The following is a 14,758-nucleotide window of genomic DNA, read 5'->3' on the forward strand; positions in this document are numbered from 1 at the left end:
TGTTTCTTTCAGACCATCACATTCATTACGTCAAAGCAGGCAGCTGCTGCTGTTGCCGTGGCAATGCCACTTGATAATGACAGGCCGCACACTGCTGCTCCTGCTGCTGGCCGTCACTTGGGGGCTCTACTCACATTAAACGCCACAAGACAAGGGCCACCTGAGAGGGCCTGCTTTTCAACTACGTCTAACATGATTTAACAAATATTTATCGGGTGTGTCTAAAGATTAATTTTTTTACATCAAGGTTTTTTAGGAAAAATAAAAACATGAGCAAAGAGAATCATGTTAAATCCAGACAATTCATTCATAGAAAGGCAAAAATGCACATAAAAAATGAATCAAATCTAATCTTTAAAGATGAATTTGAGAAATAATATTTGATTTATATGCAGCAGAAAGTGAGGTTTTTCGTCCCAATTTAAAGGAGCCAATAGATTGTGTATTACCAAAGGATTATTCTCATCACTGACCATAGCTTATTCAAATACATTACTTTTGAAAATTAAACTTCCTTTTTTTATTTTCATAAATGTTTGGTTATAGCCTTACAACAAAGTTGCAGCAACATAAATGAGAAAAACTTGAAGGAAAATTCTAACTGGCCCTGCATGGGGATTTCCTCCACACCAGCTGTAAAATGAGAATAATTTAGATCAAAATTACAACTAAAAACTCAATGTAAAACCAGTTTTTGTACATTAAAAAACACTCTTTCAAAGTTAACTTTACCTGCGTGACCCTGTATCATTATATTCTTCTCCCTCTGTCTTTATATTTCTTTCAACGCTGCCGAAAAGAAAGGGTTATTAAATAAAGATCTGACAAGTTTGAACATTTAAAAGTGGCTTTTCTCATTTAACAACTCCCCTGTCTGCAGGCAGTCATGTAACAACAGTGTCATACAAAATGAGTCATTAGTATTATAAGCAGCAGCGTGTCAGGGCCCATATTTCTGCAGAACTCTCACAGCAGAGGATATACGAGACGGTTGTAACTTGGCTGACAGGATGAGGAATTTGGATTTGGAACAGAGGAACAGTCAGTTTGGTTTTACATGAACGCCAGCCTCCTGACTCCAGCTCAGTTCAAGCCTCTGACATCATTTATCCTTGTAATCTAATATTTCTTCTGAGATCTGGTTATTTAAGAGTGACACTCTGCAACTTTAAGATTTTCCCCTGCATCTTTTGAAGTTATTTTGCTGCCTTTTGATGCTGCCGCCTGATAAAAGCAAAAATGAATCACCTCAGCTGCATATTTTCAAATAAATGCTTATTTTATTTTGATTAAGATTTACCTCTGTGCTCCTTAAGAATTGTGTTTATTTCCCTCTATTATTATCTTCTGTACATTTCATCAAGTTTGCTATCAATGGTAAGTCTGACCATTAAACTCTGATGATTAAGTTAGTCACAATTCACATGCTATGCAAAAATTAGACACTTACCATCCATCTTATACAAAAACGTATTGAAATCAGGTTAATGCACTCGTCCACTTGTTAATAATAAAACAATCCACATTTTTCAGATACTTTTAGTTTTCTGTGCAAAAGTGACAAATTTGTATACATTTAAAAAAAAGATCATTTCACACTTACCATTCCAAAGAGGACATGATCACAGCAAAACCCGACTTCATTACCAGATGTACTAATAAAATACGAGTTGGATGAAAGTTCACCTTGATGTCTTCATTCATGTGAAGTTTTGAGCTCAGTTAATTATTTATTCCAAGTTGTTCCATTTGATCAGTGACTCACTGGTTCTGGGATTTTTAAAAACTAATAATAATGAAGCTCAACACATAATATTAGATTTCTTACATTCTTTAATAAGAAGTGTAAAATCTTTAAAATATATATTAAGCAGAAGAATCAAGTATATAATTTTGTTTCAATTAAAAGCAATCTATGTTTGCAGTTCTTCCTAATTTAGGCAAAACAAAAGAATTATAAATATTTGCAAATTAAAGGTACCACAAATATTCACTTTTTATTCCAATAAATCAGATTTTCACACCTCAGACGTTTGTTGCTCTGACTTTGCACATCTACCTACCGCTGCAGAGTAACTTTCACAAAGACATGCAACATCACTCCTCACCAAACCTGGCAACATCTCAGATACATTAAATTTGTTCCATCTTCCTCTGAATGTGGAATCTGATAAGCAAATATTTTTCCTCAGCAAAGTTTAAACACTGAAGCGCCATCTGTCCTTGAGGAAAAGCTCAAACTGTGATTGTGGACACTGCAGATATGACATCACTCACCTGAAACTGAGATATCGGTAAATAAGATGCCAAAGGAGGCCATCTGTGAGCTGCTGGGAACTCCACCGCACTATACACACACACACACACACACACGCACACACGATAAAGATAGTGACTGTATCACATCCACAGGAATTAATTTCACAGGGCTAAAAAACACAATGCATCAGCTCAAACTAGATTAACACAGCAGCTACACAACAATCTGCATTTCCACACAACTTTGTAAGTTAGGTCCAAAATGACATCACTGACAGGATTAATAACTGTTCAGTAAACAATTTGAGCAGTTTTTGTCAGTGAGTTATGTTCTAAAATTCAGGTGAGGGTCTTTCTGTCTGGAGTTCACATGTTCTTCTTTCTACACTGAAATCATGCATTTTAGGTACTTGACGATTCTAAGTTGACCTTATAACCGTGTGTGGATGATTGTCTGTCAGATCCCATCTGTTTTAAAGCTACTGTTGGCAAGAAATATATTAGAAAATGTCAGGCAATATGTTGCACGTTAGAAGTTCCTGTAAGGTAAATTTTTACACAAGACATGAATATAAATCTGGTAAATTACTGACACTCTGCAGTGGAAAAAAATTGAATATAAAAGAAGTAATAACAGCATTTACTGACAAGTATGTTAAGACTCTGTGGGAAGTGATTCTTAATGTTTTCAAGGAGGCAAGCAGGTCCAAGCTAGACTGCTGACCAAAAGTCAGGATCATCAGTGAGGTCCCGTGTTGTTGAACCTCACTGATGATCTTGCAGCTGACAGAGGAAATCCCTGCAGCTTGTCTCAACATCTGGTGAAAAGAGTGAAGCCAGAAGAGGGCAGGCTGGAACAGCAGCTGATTTGAAATGAGATCAGAGAAGCTAGCAGATGGCTGAGTTACTCTTATGATGCTTTGGTTGGAAATGAAATGACTCTTTTATTTTCCTTCAGTAGGAGCCAAAAGTGAAACCTACAGCAGCTTTCTGTTAGTGTTACATGTGGCAGCTTCAGTGAAATGTTTAACCAAAAACAATACAACTGATAAGTACTGTTCTACATCTGGCTCATGTTCCAGATGAGTTTTTACAGCTGAAAAAGTTTTGGAAGCCTGAAATGCAAGTGAGGAATCTGCCTCAGTTCCCTGATGTTGTCAAGGGAGACAAAACGAAGATGAGCTTTTAAACTATCATTTGCTTTCAATCACAATATATTAATTGCATTATAGCTTAAGATATCCTCCAAAAAGATTTAAAACTGAGAGAACAAGTTGCTTGCTGATTATTTGTTTCCACAAAAATTAGATAGGATTGACCAAATATGTTCTTAATATTTACAGTATCCACTGCAAATGTAAATGTAAGAATCCTTTAGTTCCAAGCAAGCACCCAGTAAAATATAAAATATATCAATCAATGTACTAAGAGAAAACCAATGAAGTTGCTCTTATTTTTAAGACTTGCAGAAGAACAGAAATGCTAACATTCCTGCAGCAACCACTCAAACCAGGGTCCATTAATCCAATCCAATGAATGGTAATGCTGCAAGTCTACAGCTTTTATAACGTGGAGCTGCTGCATAAACAAAAGAACAAAGGATATTTTCTCAGAGATGGAAATTTGGTAGCAAAAGATCAAACGCAACATGAAAGATTCAAACTGCTTTCATTGTGGTTAGCAAAAGGGCAGTTAGGAGGGAACCTGACAGCCCACACCTTAGCCCCTAAAGAAAAAAAAGAAAAAGATATGCATTAATTTTAAATTTTAAAAAAGTGTAGGATCTTTCAGCAACTTTAACACATTGGAGAAACACTACAACCTCATCTATTTCTTGGTAAAAAAAAAAAAGTCTGTCCATCTACAGAAATGTCTAAAATAATGACACTATGAATGAATCTGTTAGCAGAACCAGCTCCGCCGGCAGATAGATGAAAACAGATTCTGTTTCTGTTACTCAGATTCAATTCTGCAGTGATTTCCATGTTGTTGCCATGAGCACCAGCAGCAGGATGGACATGACAGCCAACAGCCTCTCACCCCTCCTCCTGCAACCATCTCCCATCCCTATCAGCATCTTCCTTTTCTCTTTGCTCTCTTTCCTACAACCAACCATTCATTCTTCTGTTTAAGTGCATTTCAATATCACCAATTCCATTTCTAAGCATTTTTCCAACATCGTTGGTTTTTGGAACAAGTACTTTGTCTGATTTCACCTTTTACCCCTCCTCCACTATCTGACAGTGAATCCCTCCATACCAGGGTGACATTGAACGGATGAGGTACAACCTCTTCAATTCAATAATTCAACACCTCCGTCAGAGCTGGATAACTGTAAACCAGTGAACAAGATAAAAGCTTATCAGAGATCTGTTCTGTCAATTTCATGGTTTATAGACCTATGTGTTTCTTCTGCATGCTACAAATGTTTGTTTAAAGATTTTATGCCATTCCTGTAAAGCCATCTCTAAATGAAACAGATTATCTTCAACTATGAAGAAGTGAAAAATAGTGAGACTGATTTCAAAGAAAAAAAACCCATCATTTTATCCCGCCTCACCTCATTGTTGGTCAGAGCCAAGATGGAAAGAGTGAAGGAAGAGAAAAGACACATTAGCATTTTGAAGAGCAACCACAGGCAAATTTGGCTCTCCCTCTCAGTGGGGATTTGCATTAACATTCAAGTTGATCTTCTCCATGATGAGAAATAGACAGAAATATTTTACTTTCTGTAAAGGTAAATACATTTTCCAGAAAATGGTTACGAATCCTAACTGTGCTTCCATCCACAACTGCTTTCAGCTGCGTTTCAATGTAAATGTTAATAACCCCGGTTTAGCAATATTTTAAAAAGTTCAATAACTACTTAAAAGCTTTGTCAAACCATTCCTAAATTTTCTAAATAAAATGAAACACTGCAGTTACTGGATTTTTGTTTAGTTGTATGAAACATACAGCTAAACTAAACTTCAATTGACTGAATGAAAACTACCAGACTTTTCCCTTGCTGACCAAAAAGGAAAATCTGATGATTTGTGTATATTTTAAGTAACAAAGTACAGAGAATCACAGCAGGGAAAGAAAGAGGATCATTATGCTTCACTCTTAAGGTAATGGTTTTAAGCTACAGCTGATAAATCAGGAATTATTAATAATAATAATTAATAATTCAACTAACAAAAGCAGAAAAACAATGGAGGTCCACGATTCTGCACAATATCAACTTAAAAGAGACTTTAATTTCCAGATTGTGGAGCTCAGCTGAATATAAGCTGCACCCATTAACTTTACCATGAAATAAGAGTATATAAGCTGCAAGTGTTTATGTAAGATGAGATGCAACATGAGATATTTAGCTAACCAAAACAATTTTTTGTAACTTTTAGAAAAATATGTACAAAAATGCTAAATTATTTTGTCAATATTCACACCACAGTATCATGCCATGTTAGTATCATTGTTTTACATTTCAATCAGACAACATAAAAAAGTGTGAGGCATAAACCAAAACATAAGTTTTTCTCCTTTTTTGTTGCTTAACGTTAACCCTAAAAAGTATGAAAAGTGATTTGTGTGAACAATTTCATCCCTTTTTTTAATATGTTCTACATAATTGTGTTTCTGATCATCAGTCACAAGCTCAGGTGGATCGATGCTGGAAAAATTGCAGAAGGAAGAAACTTGACATGTGGCTTCAAAGCCCTGCAATTGTACCAACAGTTGCTGCAGGAAGGCAATAATTTGACATACTGCTGCAGGTGAAACAACTACTGAGCAACACACACACACACACGCACACACACAGCCCCACAGTCAATTACAGAGCAGCTGTGACCCAGAGCCGCAGGTTCATCACGACAGTGACTGATTGTTTCCTGGGCTACTGTTGTCACTGTGACAGCGAGTCGCCTCGACAGGAAGTTGACCTACATCGGGCGCTGTGAGCAACACATGCCGCACACAAATACACACAGACTCAACCTTGAAGCAGAGGCTTCCCCGGGGGAAAGGACATAAATTCCATGATAAATGGGAGTTTCCTGGAAAAGACAGAGGATAAAAAGACCACACATATGTGTGCATCAAGTCAAGCTGGTCATCAAAGCTTGCCGCTTCCTTTCACCAATACTTGAAAGGATTGATAGGAGGGGGAACCGCTTCTGATCATTTGTCAATAGTGGAAAAGGACAAATCAATGGAGAATGTGAAAACTGCTTCTGGACAGCAGCAGCAAACCGACTGGTTGAATTGGATACGAAGCCTCAGATATCTTCAATAAGACCGTGTCAGAATTTTTATTTGCAAAGTCTGCATTTTTATTATTAGCTGAGCTGCTCTTCTTCCACTCCTACCTCTCTGACCCCAATCCAGATGCAGATAATGAGGCAATAATAGCATCAGTTACTATAGTTGTGGCCATTAGAGAGGCTTCATTTAAACCGTGCTGCAGTAAGGCTTCTTTTTCCACAGAGCCAAGCATCTTTAACCTTTGAAATCTCCAGCAAAAAGTCTGAGATGTTTCAGTGTTAATGTGAAGCATAAGTTGTGGTCAAAAATGACTTGCAGTGAGTTATTCCCTACATTTTAATTACAAAAGGCATAATAAGAATTACAAATGAGAGATTGTTGTGTTGGTTAACTTTTTAAGGCTTTGATTCATTAACCATTGTTTTGATCACAGACCTTTTCTGCAGATTCCCCCCCGAGACTTCTGAAAACAGTGTGCGTGCCAAATGTGTTTTAGCTTCATGCAGGCTGTCAACAAACACACAAATTGTGTATGTTTGAGGGTTTCTGTAACTTTCAGTCAGCAAAAACACTTTCCTCTCTTTCCCTGTGTTTCCTTTTTCCCAGTCTTGCTTTCTGTGTGTGTGAGGTTCAGGGACAAATTGTTGAAGACAGATTTCACTTTATAGTCTTTTTGGGTGATCTTTTTGCTACAGTCTATTTCACCTTTAAGGTAAAATACTAACATTTTCTATATCTGAACTTATTTATTTATAGTGATAAACACCAAAAATAAATGAGAGCTTTTCTGCACTCTGAGTAATACAGACATGCTGAATATATTGAAATCAAATTCATTACCTCCTTTCCACTGCCTTCCATAACTTATACTATGGAAGGCATTATTTTGGTTAATTTTTAAATAAGCATGATTTAATGTTAGAAGATATTATGTTCTTATTATTTATTTTCTTTAAGTTTTAAATAGTGTTTTGCTTTTGGACTTTTTTCTTTTATCCTTTAAATTCAAATCCACAGAATTTAAATATGCTTACATCTTAAAACAATATCGGCTGATTAATGACAACATGAAACTTTACAAGCCAAACATGCGTTTTATACCATAATGAATTACAGACACAAAAAGTGTAATAAAAAATGTTTTGAACTTGCTGTGTTTGAGGCAGTAAACAGCCAGTAAGCAAACCTTGATCTTAAAAGAAAAATTAAAAGAAAGATCAATGTGTGACTTGCAGCCAAAGATCTGAAAGAAAAACAACCAAAGCTTCACATCATCCTTGCTTCTAGCCGGGCTCCAGATCAATCCTAACAGCTTTAATTCCCACCCAAAGGTTCACAGAATATCAAGAAAATCATCCACAAGCAGCACATTTAAAACTCAGAGGTAACAAACAGAATCGCAACCAACCAAAAACTGTCCAGTGTAGTTTTTGTGGGAAAAAGTTGCTTGATTTATGATCTGGATGCTTTTTATGAAAAAATAAAAAATAAAATAAAGCCGTAGAAGTGTTGCAAAGAAAAATAATCTAGAAAACAGGGTGTTTTCTGTAAATCTTACCTCGACTGTTAGTTGCCAGATCAGCCACTTTCTGAAAGGCGTCCAGGAAAGCGGCTACTGCGACAACCGTCGTCCTGAGAGAACCAACAGAGGAGTTATTAGTTAAAAAAGGCAGTCAAATAGTTAATAATTCAGTAAACATTGTGAATTTTATGTTAAGAATGACACTGAACAAACTTGACAATATTTCTTTAATTTTGTTTGAACAAATATGAATAGAAAAAAGTTTAGTTTGGTCTTTTTTGAAGAGTTGCACTAAGTAGATTCATACCAGCCAAAACCAAAGTAGATGTTTGTGTGAGCCTTGTTTTAATTCAACATGTGATGATGTTTAATGTAAAAAATGTGCTGCAGGTTGCCCGACGCTGGTTGTAGTTTTGAAAGTAACAATAAAAATTAAGTGGCCTTTTAAAATTCGTATCATTTTTAAAAGGTTCTGCAGAGACCTAGAAATAAACCGTTATTTTTTTCACATGTGTTGCAGAAGGGATTAATCTAAAAGTGGCACAACAAAGGACTGTTGGGGTTAGGGGTTAAGGACTCCTGCTCTATAAAGAACAAAATGGTAGAAAGCTATATTTTAAAACTAATACTAAATTATTGGGGGCTTTAATTTTTACCTCTGCATCAACACATACTATTAGATAGTATACTAATAGTATACTATCTAATAGATAGTATACTATCTAATAGATAGTATACTATTATGGATAGTATTTTGACAACTCTGTCCCAATGTTGAGTCTAAATCACACAGATAACGGCCATATGTTGTGATCCTTCATCTCTTCCAGCTACAGAAGGTTAATCAAGTCGTGCATGTCTGCATGTGAGGGCGTGAGGGGGTGTGTGTGCGAGCGTACACATGGCCTCGCTGCAGGGCAGGTAGGCCTTCACGGTTAAATGGCTGGTAGGAAATCTGTGTGTGTTAACATTCCCATTACAAAGTAGAGTTTAAGTGCAGGTTCTTAGCATTTTGCATGCATGTGCATTTATTAACTGCTGAACGTCAGCAATAGGTTTCTGTTTAGTGTGTGAACCTGCATGCGTGTGTTAAATGCAGCAAACTAGAGTGTCTGGAATGTGGCAAACAGGAGGTGAGTCTGACATTTAAGCACTTAATGAAGCACACTGATTGGATTTTTATTAACTGAGGTTCTAAACACCTGTAGAACGTCATGATCTGGGCTCTTGCTGTACAACCCTGAAACATTAGCATTTTGCAACAATTCAATTCAGTTTGTGTAAAGCCAATTCACGACATGTCATCTCAATGCACTTCACGGAAAAAAAAAAAATAAAGTCACAAGATTCTTGCATTTATAATAAATATATCTAAAACTATTGGAGACTTTCTAAAACATTATTGTTTAACAGATTTATAAAACAAATACAATGGTGAGAAAGTGCTGGCACCCTTTAAGATTTTTTTTCCCCAATGTTTCAGATAAAAATTTGAATATTAGACAATCACATAAAAGAACAACATGTTGTGTTTAAATACTGCTGTTTATTATTATTAAACCAAATCTAAAGCGATTGCCTCTACTAACAGTGGCCTAACCAGTTATTATTTATTGGAAGGCATTCGATTTTTCACACTCAAAAATGTAGGTTTGGATTTTTTTCATACAGAAATATAAGAAATCATGACTGGGGCAAACATTTCTCTCACCACTGTATTTCACACTGTGTGCCTCAGGTCTGTTCGTCTGGTTTCCAACCGACTTGCTTGACATGAAGAGTTTAAGGTAAAAACAAAAACAGTTGCTCCATGCGAGAACTGACAACAAAAAGCCCCCATGAGCAAAACTGACTTCCTGTCAAGCTGTTGTTGACCATCAACCTGTGTGGTAAACAGGGCTGCTCTCAGAACACACAGTTTGCATTTTACAGGTTTTCTAGGTAGCAACAACAACGAAACTGTACAGACTCTGCTGCTTCTACTTTTTAAAATCACAGGAATGGAACAGCAGGTCAGAAAACCCAAGTCAGCAGTTAGCCATGGAAAAATATGATGTCTATAGATAATGCTGTAAATTTTAGATCAACTATTCAGATGTTTTAACAATAAAAAACATCCAAGTGATAGTGTTAATTTATGTTAAATCATGAACTCATGCACAGTCTTTCCAAAGGATGAGTACATTTCAATAGCTACTTATTACTGCCAGAAGTTATTTAAATAGAACTTGACTGACAATAGGAAAAAGGCTTAACAAACTCATATTATAAATAAATAATAATAATAATAATAATAATAATAATACACACACACACACCCCCGCACACACCCACATGCATGAAAACAACATGATCAGCATCTGTTAGACTGGAAACAGTCCCAAAGACACAAAGATTTCCAAGACTTTGGGACTCAAGCAAAAGCCTTTATTCGCAAAGGGAAAAACAATTGTGGCTGATCTACCAATTTTATCCAAATAATGCATCATAGACTCTCAAAATAACCCAAAGCACCAAATAAAGCACAGCAGACTGATCAGTGTTTATGGCTGAATATAAAAGAGTAAAACTTAGGTGTGCATCCTGATATGTCAGGCATAAAACTAACAGAGAGAGATCATCATACCAACAACCAAACTTTACGATAATATGATGATGTGGTAGAGTGATTGGTCTGTTTTTTGTTTCATCAGTATCTGGATGACTCTCCAAACCAAAAGAACATCTCCCTCTAAATAACAAAACAATAAAAATTTTCTGTAGTCTAGTCAAAGTTGAGATTTAAATCCTATTAGGATTTTGTGGCATTACCTTAAAAAGGCAACTCATGCTTAAAAGCTTCTAACAAGGCTGAATTTAAGTTCTTCACAATAAACCAATTACCAGTTATCATGATAGCAGTCATTGATGTCACAAATAGTTATTGTCTATATGGCACATCAAATTCATCAAAGACATATCAAATTGAGCTAGGATTGGATGGATTTCTTCCCTTAACACCTTTTGAAAACTGCATTTTTGTATTTACTCAGTTTATTATTGTCTATTAAAAGCTGCTTGATATTTTATCAAGCAGTTAATACTAATATGAGGGTTTTTTCACATCATAATACTTACTGCCAAAAATGTTGAGAAAACCAGCATTTTACTTCATACAGAATTAAATATCATTACAGTATGACTGAGCATGTGTGAGTTACCTTAGTTGTGTTTGCAGTTTGGTGGCTTTGCTGATGAAGTCATCCCAGACGGGGTAGCTGCCCTGAAGACAGAGAGAGAAAAAGAAATGATGGCATATAGATGCAAACTTTCAATATATTGAATCAAATATCAAATTTAAAAAGTTTGATCTAACACTAAGTTTGAGAATATCAGCCTTTTATTAGGTAGGCACTGAAGAAAAGGGGGGGCAATGTCAGCTTTACTATATTATATGATCATACTCCGACAACAGGTCCACAGTTTGTTTTACTGTTTTATCCTTTAAACTGATATTATTTGCTTTCAGCAACAAAGCAGCCAAATTATTGCCCCTCATGAAAAGCTCCTCCATGCATAACTTGTCTGACCTCAACACAAATTCTAAACAGAAAAAGCCCGGTCTCCGTCACACAGGATGGAGACCGATCAATAGGGTCGATCCATACGCCCCACCCGAAGCTGCCTGTGCAGAAAAGGGCCAAACAAGCCCCTCCGGGCATGCAAATCCAGCCCATGTCCACAGACTGCGACTAATATGAGAAAGACGTGAGGGCCGAGAGAGCAAACGCTGCAATGCGGTGCTGCTCGATGTGTGCTTTGAGAAGTTACACTGAAGGAAACGCTTTGACACTGCAGCCAAACACACAGGGACACGAGAAAGTAGGGTACCCTTCTAATGCCAGCAGGAGTCACAGGGTGCCATCCAAGAGGGTGGGGCTTTTAAACCCTGCTTTTTCACTGCAGCAAAAGATCTGGGGAGTCTCTACTCACAGGATCACTTGGTAAACACCAAATTTATCACAGATTTGTTTTCAATCCTAAACAAAAATGTGACTTATGAGTCATTTTAAAAGTATTACAATTCCTTTGCTTGTTGAACATTCTAAATAAAGGATTTCCAAAATAAAGCGACAGTTAGCAGTTTTGTTATAGGAGGATCTGTGAAGTTGTTATCTGTACTAGTAACCTTCTGTGCAGAAACATAACCATAAACAGCTGGTCAGACAGATCTTCTGTTTTAGTTAATAAATTGTTAGAAATTTTAAACTCAAACTAAAAGGATTCTAAAAGATATATTGATTTATATGAAACACATACAACTTCACAAGATATGTTAAGTTTGTTGCCATTTTGTTAGCTGAACTACACAAATATTACGCCAATTAAAACTGCTGGTTATATCATTTCACTGAATCATTTGTTGCTGAAAATATTCGTTGTCTTTCTTATTAATCATTTGTTTACTTCATTAAGCTTTATTGAATTTAAACTGCTGCATAACATCTCTGATTAGTGTCCATTTTCTTATATTAAAAAGTCAACAAGAAGCTGTCGGGGAAAATACATGTTTCAAGACAGTTCAGTGTTTTTCAAGTACAATAAATTGTCCCTTCAAAACAGTAGTCATTACACTATTGGCAAAAATAATCAGGATAATATTTTTTTCAATAATTAATTAGACCAAGATTCAATGCCTGAAAATCTGAACAACTGTGTGTTATACTGAGTTGTTTGGAAATTAACTTAGCAGGTTATCGATCAGCTGATCAGGCTAATGAGGTGGATTGATCCAATCAGCAGCCTTAATTTAACATTGCAACACTCATAATGATAAGTGTTACAAGGTGCTGACCTTGTTAAAGTGTAGACTGTTTATAAGCTAAGAAGCCACCGAATACACAGATACAAACATTTAGGTTTGTTTTTTATTGCTGAATTTAACAAAATGGGGCCTCCATCATACAATCCTTTCACCACATTATTTTATTTTAGTTTTCTAGAAATTCCTTGTGATTTGACATTTGTACATTAAAGATAAATACAATATTACTTGTGAGTTCACAGAGACTTATGAAAAATGTCAATTCTAAACTATCACTTTGAATGTTTAGTTTTTAGTATATTCTGACTGCATTCACGAGTCCATGGTCCTATAATAAGATCTTTTGCCACGTTACTCGTTTAGATTCTCATTGATAAACATAAGACATTATACAATATTCCTGACACATTAACCATTATATGAGAAATGAGGAAGTGGAGGAAGAGGGAGTTCCTCCTCTTCTGGTTCCATTTAACAACCACCATCTCTTTCTCCTGCGTCATCCTCTGCACATTTTCCCCATCCAACGGTGCAGCTGGGCGTGTTCAGCCTCTCGTTTGTGAGAGTGATGCCCAGCGTCATTGCCTGGCTACCGTTGCCATGGCAATGCTCCTGCTGCAGAAGGGGCTTCAGATAGAGAAAGGGGCTGCTTTTTTAGCGAGGGGAGAGTTTCACGTGCATGTAGCCTCACCCAACCACACACAAACACACTTCTGTGCTCCTGATTTGCTTCCATTTGTCTTTTTCTCCATGTTAATATGCATTACACCCTTACTTTAGCAGCGTTTTTCCATACCTACCCTCATTCAATTTGTCAGAAGCACTGGCATTCCTTCTTCCGGCTCATTGATCAAATCTTCTCTATTAGACTCCATATTATAAATGTATATATAGCCACATGTCATTGCATCCTCTCTGCCTCCTGGCTTCCTTCTCTTTAAAATATACACAGAAGAGAGGGCAAGGTCTCAGTCGCTGCATCCATCAGTCACTGAGGACATAAATTGTCACCGTGGTAACAACGAGAGGCAGCAGAAGCAGCCTGCTGGTCCTTCAGGAATCCACTGATCCATTTGTTAAGCTCTGTGAGCAACTGGACAAGCTTAAACTATATGATCATTTGCTTTTTGCTAGTTCCAGGGTATTTCTTTAATGTTTATTGTGAAGAATTGTAGGCAAAAGCAAAGCTGATTTAATTCTCTTAAAATATTTATTGTCTAAGCCTGAAAGGAGACAGATAAAAAGAAATGCCAGTCCAACCATTAATATTTTTCTATATATTACTGGATATGTTTCTGCTCCTTTTCTTAAAATGTGAGAATAACTCTCAGTATTATTTGATGGTAATTTCTTTGAATCTATGTCAAACTGATATATATCACATCTAGGAGTACTTTTACTGCACTATAAATTTTATTTCTACTTGATTTATATTATTTCAAAGTAACACCATTGTGATCTCTGGCTACGCTACACACTTCTACCTACTTTACTGAATATAGAACAGTAAATGTATGAATTGACTGAATAACCCTTTCAATTATATCAAAATGTATTGAATATGACTGTAAGCCTTATTTTAGATAAGATACATTCAAAAACTTTGTGTTATGAAAAATAGTATGTCATGTGAGGAGCAGTATTACAATTCCTAGCAACTTTTAAAAATAAATTAAAATTGATGAAACTGGACATGTCAAACAGAAACATAACCTCTGCAACTGAAAACAAGAACAGAGAAAGGTTCAGAATAGCCAGTGGGTTTGTTCCAGCAACACAAAGATAAAAACTCAAAGTGCCGTTTGACCAGAGCTCCAAAAATCAATGTACAGCTCTAACTTTAATGCTTCCATTGCAATCTTGATGCTGTTAGACCATTAACCCTAAAGCACATCATAAGGTTTATTTATCTCACATAAAAGGCT

General features: G+C 36.2%; 1 protein-coding gene across 6 annotated transcripts in view; it reads right to left on the bottom strand.

Annotated features, from left to right (window-relative positions):
• LOC116731285 (protein MTSS 1) overlaps nucleotides 1-14,758 on the bottom strand; it is a 55,870-nt gene that overhangs the window by 33,221 nt on the left and 7,891 nt on the right. For all 6 annotated transcript variants that reach the window (XM_032580983.1, XM_032580982.1, XM_032580988.1 and 3 more), the window contains exons 2-3: nucleotides 11,230-11,291; nucleotides 8,066-8,139 (exon numbers count right to left, since the gene is read on the bottom strand). In XM_032580983.1, the coding sequence (XP_032436874.1) occupies nucleotides 8,066-8,139; nucleotides 11,230-11,291 (136 nt within the window). The remainder of the gene's footprint in view (nucleotides 1-8,065; nucleotides 8,140-11,229; nucleotides 11,292-14,758) is intronic.

This window comes from Xiphophorus hellerii, chromosome 13 (assembly GCF_003331165.1).
Source record: "Xiphophorus hellerii strain 12219 chromosome 13, Xiphophorus_hellerii-4.1, whole genome shotgun sequence".
Taxonomy (NCBI): domain Eukaryota; kingdom Metazoa; phylum Chordata; class Actinopteri; order Cyprinodontiformes; family Poeciliidae; genus Xiphophorus; species Xiphophorus hellerii.